This window comes from Anoplopoma fimbria, chromosome 5 (genome assembly GCF_027596085.1).
Source record: "Anoplopoma fimbria isolate UVic2021 breed Golden Eagle Sablefish chromosome 5, Afim_UVic_2022, whole genome shotgun sequence".
Lineage (NCBI taxonomy): Eukaryota > Metazoa > Chordata > Actinopteri > Perciformes > Anoplopomatidae > Anoplopoma > Anoplopoma fimbria.
In genome coordinates, this window is record NC_072453.1 from 10,735,954 (window position 1) to 10,746,833 (window position 10,880).

At 42.2% G+C, this 10,880-nt stretch overlaps 1 protein-coding gene across 1 annotated transcript; it reads right to left on the reverse strand.

Annotated features, from left to right (window-relative positions):
* Window positions 1–294: 294 nt before the first annotated feature.
* Window positions 295–1,024, reverse strand: atoh1c (atonal bHLH transcription factor 1c). Its single transcript, XM_054599500.1, has one exon. The coding sequence runs from the start codon at window positions 844–846 to the stop codon at window positions 295–297; it is 552 nt and encodes a 183-aa protein (XP_054455475.1). The 5' UTR covers window positions 847–1,024.
* Window positions 1,025–10,880: the final 9,856 nt, after the last annotated feature.

Sequence of the window (10,880 nt, forward strand, 5' to 3'; positions counted from 1 at the left end):
TTTCATTTAGGTTTTTTTTTTTTTTTTTTTTTTTTTATTGCAAAACAGGTCTGCAGCTTTGATCCAACACCCAAGTTAAAAAGGAAAAAAATTACAACAGAAGTTCATTTTGCAAGAAAAATATATTTTTAACTCAACAGGTGCAGATTTAGACAAACATGTAAAAATACAAAACTCTTTTGGCAGTAAATTGGATAAAAATCGCATTAAATTGAAGAACTTAATGTCTTTGTAGTAAACAAATAATTACATATTTAAAAAAAAAAAAAAAAAAAAAAAAAACTCTTGTTAAAGTCATTTGTTCCCGCTCGTCCTCCCCCACGTGTCCTCGCTATAACTCCTCTCCTCTGTGCGCGCCGGGCCTCCGCTGCTCTTCCCGGTGTCAAAGTCCCGGACTTGGCCCGACGGCTCTCCGGCAGCAGCAGCAGTGGCCCCCGGGGGTCTCGTTGCGCAGGTCGGTGCCGTGGCTCCACAGGGGCCCTCCTCCTCCAGCAGCTCGCTGAGGGTGGAGATGTAAATCTGTGCCATCTGCAGCGTCTCCGACTTGGAGAGCTTCTTCTCGCTCTCCAGGTTGGGGATGACGCTCCGCAGCCGGTCGAAGGCGACGTTGAGCCCCAGCATCCTCCTCCTCTCCCGGGCGTTGGCAGCCAGGCGTCTCCGTCTCTGCGCCCGCTCCAGAGTGCACTTGTCCGGCTGGATGTAGTGCAGCGCGCCGCCGGCGGGGCCCAGCCGGAGCTCCACGACGGCGCACGGAGCGTCGCGGTGGTCGCAGCCGCGTCTGGAGCGCTCTGGCCCCGGTGGAGCCACGGAGATGAAGGGCGCGAAGAAGCTTTTACTCGGCGGCATCACTGTGTTAAACTTTCAGCAAAGTCCCAGCAGTTCAACTTTCTCCACTGTTTTGATGGGTGGATTTATGGAGATGGGAGACACGAGAGCGCGCCGTGCGTCTCCGGGGGCGTGGAGAGGGTCGTGTGCTGCCCATTGATCACAGCCAAACGTCCGCTGCAGGAGGGCCATTAACCAAGTTCATCAAAAGAGGATTAGAGGCGTCTCAGTGCGCCGCTGTGGGCCGATGCATGGAGGCGGCCAAGCAGCAAGCAGCGGAGGAGGAGGAGGAGGAGGAGGAGGAAGGATGAGAGGAGAGGGAGGGAGGAAGGATGAGAGGAGAGGGAGGGAGGAAGGATGAGAGGAGAGGGAGGGAGGAAGGATGAGAGGAGAGGATGAGATGAGAGGAAGGGAGGAAGGATGAGAGGAGAGGGAGAGGAGGGGAGGATGAGAGGGAGAGGGAGAGGAGGAAGGATGAGAGGAGAGGAAGGATGAGAGGAAGGATGAGAGGAGGAAGGGAGGAGGATGAGGAGGAGAGGAGGGGAGGAGAGAGGAAGAGGAAGGATGAGGAAGGAGGAAGAGGAGAGGAGGAGGATGAGAGGAGAGGAGGGAGGGGATGAGAGGAAGGAGAGATGGGAGGAGGATGAGGATGAGAGGAGGAGGGAGAGGAGAGAGGGGAGGAAGGAGAGAGGAGGAGGGAGGGAGGAAGGATGAGAGGAGAGGAAGGGAGAAAGGAGGAGATGAGGAAGGATGGAGGAGGAGGAGGATGAGAGGAAGGAGGAGAGGAGGATGAGAGGAGAGGAAGGGAGGAAGGATGAGAGGAGAGGGAGGAAGGAGAGAGGAAGGAGGAGAGGAAGGAGGAGAGGGAGGAAGGATGGATGGATGAGAGAGGAGAGGAAGGATGAGAGAGGTGGTGTGATGGTAAAATGAAAGGAGAATACATGAATTACAATATGATGGAAATCAAAATCTCCTTAACAATAACTAGTTAATATATAGCCTTTAAATAGAAAACTGGAATATTAGACGCAATTCTAATAATAATAATAATACATTTTATTTATAGAGCGCTTTTCAAAAGTTCTCAAAGACAATTTACAAACATTAAAATCATCCTAAAAAGCTACACACTAAAACCACAGAACACACAGCATTCAAATATTATTGTATTATTTATATATATATATATATATATATATATATATATATTTTGCCTATCGTGTGCCAAACTATTTCTGTTCCAAAAACTTTTGTTTGTATTTAACCTTCAGTTATCCATCAAAATGATCATTGAAGAATTCAGCAAATAGCAACAAAATGAGTTCCAAGTGCAATATGTGAAGGTGTGTGTACTAATGTTTTACGAACCTCCATTCATGAATTATACATTTTAAAACGCCACCTGTTGAATATGAAAAGTAAATAACAAAAGTTATGGACACATAACTTGCGTATGGAGATATCCCTTAAAATGATCTCAATTCTATGTTAACCCCTAAACCCATCTGGAAGAAAATGTTTTAAATTTTTGTTTATTTCAGTATGAGGAAAAATAAACTCATGTCCTTTTTGAATTTTTTCTATTTATTTACTGCTTTTCATTAAATAAACCTGTAGGGAGTTTACATTTTTGAAATAAAAAACCTACACAAGATGGTTATTTTACCAATTTTTAGGCCAACAAAACAATAAACAGATTAAGACCCATCATTTCACCTCAAGATGTTATTGGCAGCAGAGTGAAGCAGGCTTTGAGACTTCATGTTGGGGAAAATAAGTTTATTTTGTGTGTTTTGGTCAAAGTTTGTGAGGATGATGGGGTTGAGTTTGAAGGAACTCTTGACTTCCTGACTCTTCCTTCATTGGTGGCTTCATAACAATCTGCTGCAGAGTTTTTCTTTCCCCTTAATCTGCACTTTTTAAATTGTATTTATTACATTTTTTATGAATAAAGTTCCATTTGAGGCCTGTAGTTCACGTGTGAAGTGTGGTATTTGTCTCTTTATTTTTTTTTAAGCTCATCACTGTGATTCTTGTTCTTAAGGTTAATTAAAAAGCCCAGCGGCTCCCTGAGGTTCAGAGCCCGGTGATGACTGACAGTAACGTGGCAGCCTCTCATCCTCTGGACGGACTCGAATGGGATTTAGCAGCGTGTCCTGTCCGCCGCGTGCCAGCTCTCTGCCGGGCCGGTTCTTCACAGACGCCTCAGCGTGGCGCGGAGATTGGCTGCGTGACTCACGGGGGACATAATGGACTCCTTATGGCCACGAGGACCCTCGCTGTCTGAAGGCTGCAGGGTCGGGGTTCTCTTTCTACTCCCCGATCTGGAGCACGTGGGGAGGTTTGGCTTCACGGCTCGGATGACAGTTGTTGGCACGCTCCGCTTTATTAAACCCAATGAAACGGCTCATTGCAGCCAGCGGACGGACACGGGCCGCGGATCAAACCCTCACACCGCCGTGACAGGCGACACCTACAGCTGTGTAGGGCTTCTTCTAAAGGCAGCCGTTTATCTCCACTGATATCTGCACAATGTAGAACTACAAATACTATTTTTATCAGTCAGACATATTAAATCAGTCTGAAATCACAGCTCCATCATCGATTAAAGGATATATCTTCATCCTATTGGTTAGACTGATGACGTTAGACTTTTAAAAACACCTCACCAATATAGTTTCACTTTTATAAAAAGCTCAGTGATTTCGCTAAAATAGCAGCTCAGTGTATTTTTTTTTAGCAAACGTGATTCAAACAGGAGGAAGCCATGCATTTGTTGGGGACTATTTCCAGCGGCGGATTAATCCACATTTGGTGCTGTGTGATTGAGTCAAAATAAACTACAGTCTTTGTGTTCATGGTATATATAGAGAGAGGCTTTGATACAAAAAACTTTAAGTAGAGACATTCACAGTTGGTTTTCTTTTATTTCATGGATTTGATAACCATATATAGGTTTATATTGATTTATGATTGACTGAACAACAAACAGAATTCAGACTTCTGCTTGAGAAATAGAAATCAAACAGACCGGTGATTGAAAGGAGAGGTTTGGCTTCGGTTGTTAACGCGCTGCGCTTTATTAAACCCAATGAAACGGCTCGTTGCAGCCAGAGGACGACACAGGCTGCAGATCAAACCCCTTCTAGCCCCGCTGAGCCAGTGAGGCCACACAGACATGGGTTTTCAACTCGCATCCATGGACGCAGGGGTGGGTTTGGATGTTTCAGCCAGTTTAATACGGATAGTGAATGGTTGTAGATTAATTTCCTTTTTTGAATTGAATTAAAAAATGATCTAAGACTTAAAAGAGTGCTGAATAAAGTGATCGCTATCATAAGCACGATCCTAAATGGACACTTAAGGGAATCTAGTTAAACGAAAACTTTTACCAAAAAGAATAAAGAGTAAGTTTATTTCCATAGATGGATAAAAACAATGTCCGCCAGGAAGACACAGCATTATATTAATAAATGAATCAGTTTTATCAGCTTTGCCCGCAATGCTGTCTGCTGTGTTTCAAACAAGAACCTGCTGTAAGAACATAAATCAATAAAATCAGAGTTTCTCAGGGGTGTTAATGTGAGGCAGGTTAGATGTCAGTAAGTCTGCAATTTTTTATATTTGATTCATTTCAGCGTCTTGCATCACAGACCACCGAGCTGATAAATGTTTAATTTTTTTCCCCCTGTTTTCAGAGAGAAAAATTAATCTGCTTGAAAATCCATCAGCCAATATTTCACGTCTTGAAACAAATAACTATTTCATAAGGAAAGTTATCTCTGCGTGTTATAATACAAACAAGCAGGATTTCCCTTCTGAAGGCAGAATGAATTAAAGTAAAGTATGCGGCGTCTTCATGGAGACTAATCATTTTCTTACTTTGAATCCTTCAGTCACAGAGTCCTGAGTCGACATGGAGCCAAAGAAAAAAATGTCAAACTTAACATTAAACTTCACTTGAGTGAAGTGCAGGATTTAAAAAGCTTGTATCACACTGGATCTGGTCCGGCCTTCAGGAACCTTCTGACCTCTTATTTTGTGTCTTTGTGGTTGTTATGCATCTGCAAGGGGTTTTGTATTTATTTTTTGTCACCTTGTGTCTCTTTGTGGTTGTTTTCTGTCTCATTATAGATGTTTGGTGTCTCTTTGCAGTCATTTCATGTCTCTTTGTGGTTGTTTTCTGTCTCATTATAGATGTTTGGTGTCTCTTTGCAGTCATTTTGTGTCTCTTTGTGGTTGTTGTCGGTCTCTTTGTCATTTTGAGCCTCTTTGCTTTAGTTTTGTGTTCCTTTGGGCCCCTGAGCCTTTTCCCAGTAGGCCTGTATAGTAATCCATTCATGATCACAGTGTGTGTGATTTACAGAGGTGATCGATGAGGGTCCAGGGATTGTCTCCTTATTTGCTTGGAATACAAATGAACAGTTGCAGTTGCTTTATGCTTTTCAGCATGTAGCGTTTTGTTCGCTGAAAAAAGGCAAAAGGTAAGAACTATAAGGAAAAACTCCCCAAATGAATAAAACCATCAGCCCGAAGAGCCAATCAGAGAGCTCTCTCTCTCTCTATCTCTCTCTCTCTCTCTCTCTCTTTGATTCCACATGCTGAATCAGCCGAACCGAAAAAAACTACAGGTGACATTCGTAAACACACGGCCCAATGAGAGCCGACTGTCAGGCCTCTAAAAGACTCTTTGTGATGAGGCAGGAACAAAACACACACACACACACAGAACACACATAGATCAATGACCATACACTCAAAAACATGGAAGAACGGCCACACACAAGAAAGAACACGCACACACACACACACACACACACACACACACACACACACACACACACACACACACACACACACACACACAAAGCCCTGGACACACTAATTTGTCTCATTTCACACCAGTGATCCTTCCTTCCTCCCTCATTGTATCTCCCTTTAGACACACACACACACACACACACACACACACACACACACACACACACACACACACACACACACACACACACACACAGTCATTTGTTTCACCATACATCACAGGACCTGCTGCTCTCTCTCCCTGCAGGTCCAATTACTAATCATTGATTAGGCCAGCTGTGTGTGTGTGTGTGTGTGTGTGTGTGTGTGTGTGTGTGTGTGTGTGTGTGTGTGTGTGTGTGTGTGTGTTTCCATGACAACTGAGCAGAACTCTCTCCAATAAAAATCCAACAGTGAGATATTGACATGTGGTTGAAAGCTCTGGAGACAAACAGAGTGGACTAATTGGGTTAATATTTAGATGTTCAGACACCTGTCAGCCAATCAGAAACGCGTATCCTCACATCCTTTTCGTGGGTCACACCCTCTTGTTGCATCTCGTCCCAGCTGCCGGATCTGGTTTGGTGTCTCTCTCGGGTTTCGAACCTGCGCCCTGCTACTCTGAGCTCCGTGTCTCTCCTGGTTTCCTCGGCTGTCAGATCATCCTTTCGGGTTTGTTTTCCTCACCGCGCTAACTTGACCCTCTGACCTCTACCTGTTTTTCTGCCCGGCTGACTCTGCTCCCGCATGACCCCCCCGCCGACTGACAATTAATTATGGATGCACGAGGCGGGAGGCAGAGGAGACGTCAGAAATGTCAGGTCGGATTATAAATACTGCCTGGAGGAAGGGAGGGAGGGAGGGAGGGAGACAGGCCAGAGGATGAGGAGCTAAATCATTATTTACTACTCTCACTTTTCCATTTATGTGAGACTCACTGTGTATCTGAACAAAGCAGAAGAAGAGGAAGATGGAAGTTCAAGGTGAATCTACGTGATGCAAATACATCTGTCAAACAGAAATCACCCCGAGAGCTCATACCTCCACTGTACTAGAAATGGACACTTTGCAGATCTGCATTGTTATTGTTAGCGTTATGGTTTAGCCTTCACTTATTTTTCATTCAAATCAGGGAAATGTACAGCATCAACATCCCAAATCCTTCGACCCTTGAATCCTCGCACCCTTTAAAGGGGAAAAAGGAAGAAACCACAGAAGAAGAAGAAGAAGAAGAAGAAGAAGAAGAAGAAGAAGAAGAAGAAGAAGAAGAAGAAGAAGAAGAAGAAGAAGAAGAAGAAGAAGAAGTATTGTAAAGTGATTAAGTTTGAATGTTCAAACTCAAAGAGAATCAAAACATTTCTTGCAGTAAAAAAAGCATGTCAATTTAGAAATCAGGACAGTATTGTAAAGTGATTAAGTTTGAATGTTCAAACTCAAAGAGAATCAAAACATTTCTTGCAGTAAAAAAAATGTCTCTTTCATCACAAATCGGTCAAATGGTCCTTGAATGCACCAACAAGGTTTTCAGAAACATTTCTCTTGAGCAAATTACCTTTTGATGGTGACTTTGCCAAAAGAAAAAAAAAGACATTCAAGTCTCACTTTCAGGTTGATTTCTATTGAAAAGAGCTGTTACCACCAAAAAAATCTAAAACAGATGAAATGATTTGGTATATCATGTAAAGTATTTATTAAAGCTCTTCTCCTTCACCCCACAGTTGTTGTTATAAATGACAATACAAAAATTGCTGCTTAAAAATAAATTTAAAGTTTGTTGTTGTATTTCAATGTTACATCAATATTCTGTTTTCACTTCGTCTCAGATGTCTTTCCCTCCAGCACGGCTGTCCACCATGTTCCTCTATGGCCTATGTTTCCTCTGGTTGCCTAGCAACAGCAGCTGAATCCGGTTGCTGTTTGCAGCAGCATATCAACAGTTCAAGGCTGTTTCACACAGAGTATTAATAGTTCAACATTAGAATAAAAAAACAGCACGAATCATTTTCATGATTTAAGAATTATTTCTATGTCCAATATCCATCTAAAATCTGGTTTAAAATATTGAATTGTATGACACACATACACATTTATGCATATGAATGTAGTTCTATCTCATCTTAAATAGATTGTATTTAAGATACACGCACACACAGGCAAGCACAAAAGAAGAATCAATTAACATTATATTATATATTCTTTAACAGATAATATATATTTTCCTGAAGTTTTTGTCAATATTGTTTATTAACCTTTGTGCCGATAAAGATTGAAGAGTTGAATTAAACTGGTGGTGTGCCTGTGTGTGTGTGTGTGTGTGTGTGTGTGTGTGTGTGTGTGTGTGTGTGTGTGTGTGTGTTTGGGAGACATATGAACACACACACACCAAAGTGTCCAGTGTGGATTCAATAAAGTGCAGTTATTGGTCAGTAGAGGGCGCTGCTTCCTCAGAGTTAATACATGAGACACGTTTAACTGCAGAGCTGAGTTAATGTAGATTAGTGATGAAGATATTTAGTAAGATTTTCTAGGTAAACAGCTGTAACACATCCAGTCTGAATTGTAATTAATGGATTCAAATAAAGCATTTAAAATGTGTGTGTGTGTTTTGCACGTATTCTCTAGTTTTTACAAGATGTGTATGTGTCCTTATTAAATGATCATGTCTCAAGATCAACTTGTGTTTCTGTTTCTGTTATTCAACAAGAAGTGTTTCGAGTCATATCTTATACTTAGAGGTGACATTTGTGACTTTAATCTAAGGTTTGCTGATTGTATTTGAATCTTAAATTTGACCTTGATAACGTGGATGGTGAATCGGTGTCTCCCAGTCATGACCTCAGAGACTCCAACTTTCCATTTCCAGACTCAGAGAGGACCTTTGTGTCTCTGTCATGACTTTTGTTACGTTTATTTGAGGTTTGGGAGCTGGATTAGACCTTGATGACTCAGACCTTAATCTCCATTGGAGAATTGGACTTTGTGTCTGTGACCTTGGTAACACGGACGTCATCTTTGTAACTCAACATGGATACGGCCTTCAAGGTTAGATGACTGAGTTTAATTAAAAAAACCCAGATAATAACTCATCTTGAATGTGAGAAATATATGTTTGTTAGTTTTCAGAATTAACATTTAACTGCACACACACACACACACACACACACACACACACACACACACACACACACACACACACACTGTTGTTCGTCTAGCCACGTGTTCACTCCCACCGTGCGGACTCGTTAGCCTCTCTGCTAATTAATCACCTTAAATCCAACCGCAAACACTCTCATTAGAACTATGGACGTGTGTGTGTGTGTGTGTGTGTGTGTGTGTGTGTGTGTGTGTGTGTGTGTGTGTGTGTGTGTGTGTGTGTGTGTGTGTGTGTGTATTGAAACAGGCATCCAGAGGCTTGTATGGTTCACTACTCAGTAAACAGATGACACAGCAAACACTGCGCCTATTAAGGGATTTCAGGGTTTAACCGGGAGGTTGTGCAATCCCATTACCTCCTTTTTCTCTCTCTTTCTCTTTGGTCCTGTGTGGCTCAAATGGCAGAACAAGGCACTGGTTGTGGGTTTGATTCCCACTGGAGTCATTCATACCTGGGTACATGTGAGCACTATTTCCCTCTCTCCTTCATGTGAGTTTGTGTACGCAGCGTGTGATCGATTCTCAGAGCTCTGCATTCCTGCTGAAGGTTAGTTAAAGACAGCAGGGAAGCTGAGAGCAGCACTGCTGACGAGCATGAAGCTGTGTGTGTGTGTGTGTGTGTGTGTGTGTGTGTGTGTGTGTGTGTGTGTGTGTGTGTGTGTGTGTGTGTGTGTGTGTGTGTGTGTGTGTGTGTGTGTTACCTGCTGCCAGACTCCAGCTGTGAATGAGATGCTGATTGCCGGGTAAAACTAACTGTGTGTGTCTGAGTGTGTGTGTGTTTTCTGAGGAAAAGAGAAGCAGGAATAATACGGAGATGGAGAACCGAGGTAACAATTTTTTTTTTTTTTTGTGAGATCTAAATTTGTATTTGAGTGCAGCAGTGCTGTTTTGTGTGATGGGAACAGAGAAGTGTTTGTGAGATCACTAAGAGGAACACTTGTTTGAGATGAGCTGCTGTTTGCTTCCAGAGAACATGAGAGGACCTGTTTGCAGCTGGAGGAGGAGGCCTCAAAAAAAGAGAGGCTGAAGTCGAACAGCTGGGAGTCGGCTTGACTCCACTTATGAAGGAAGTTGATGTGATATAGAAATCCCTCTATTATAGTCTGGAGATGGACATTATGCACAGCATCCAGGACAGTATTGAGACACATTTAAAAGTATGATACCATGTCCTGACTGATCACTTCACTTTACAGATATATAAATTGTTCAAGAAACATTTGACATTTTAAAGTTTTTTCCTTCTAATAAGTCAAAATAAAAATAACAAACAGTATATAAATTCAGAGATACATTTTATAAGTAAAAACAACTATAAAACTTAAATGAAGTGAAGCAGCATCAGCAGAGATGGAAACAACAGCAAAACACATTAATGTGACTCAGGTGTTTCTGTTTAATTTGAAATAAATCAATACTGTTGGTGTTGAATGAACATGTAAAATGGAAAAACACTTATTATAAAAAGTAATAAGTAAAAACTCCCATGAGCGCTCGGCTGCAGCTACTGGCGTGATGTTTCCCTTCAAGCTTTTTGCTTCTGCAGCTCATTTTTTTTTACTTTCTATAACCTATAGTTAGTTTTACCCGGTATGGATGACTCCAGGAAGTCAGACATTTCAGTCACAGATCTACACATACAATTCTGGAAATAATGCAGATGAGAAATGTATTAGTATTGCCTTTAATGGAAGAGGTCATTTCTTTGAGACTTCCTCTGAAAAGTGTCAACACTTCTGCTTGGTTTGTTTCAATATGCAGCTCCATATTGAAAGTTTCATGTTTGTTTTTTTTGTTCGTTAGGAAAGGTAACCGCAACACAAGTTGACAACTGGTTTGTGAATATGCAATGCACAGACTGACACACACACGCTCAGATGTCTGCTAAATTATACAGCACCGACTCATTAAAGTGTGCTGTGGACTGGCGGAGTGTAATTCAGTGTGTTGGGCTGAACAGCCTCGGGGGTCATCCCTGTGTAGGAGCACCTGTGGGTGTCTGCATCCGTACACTTGTGATGTTTTTTTTTATGGCGACAGAAGGCCAACGGCTGCTTGGTGACCAATTGGGCCTCGACTCGACAGATGAGAGCTAAAGCTTC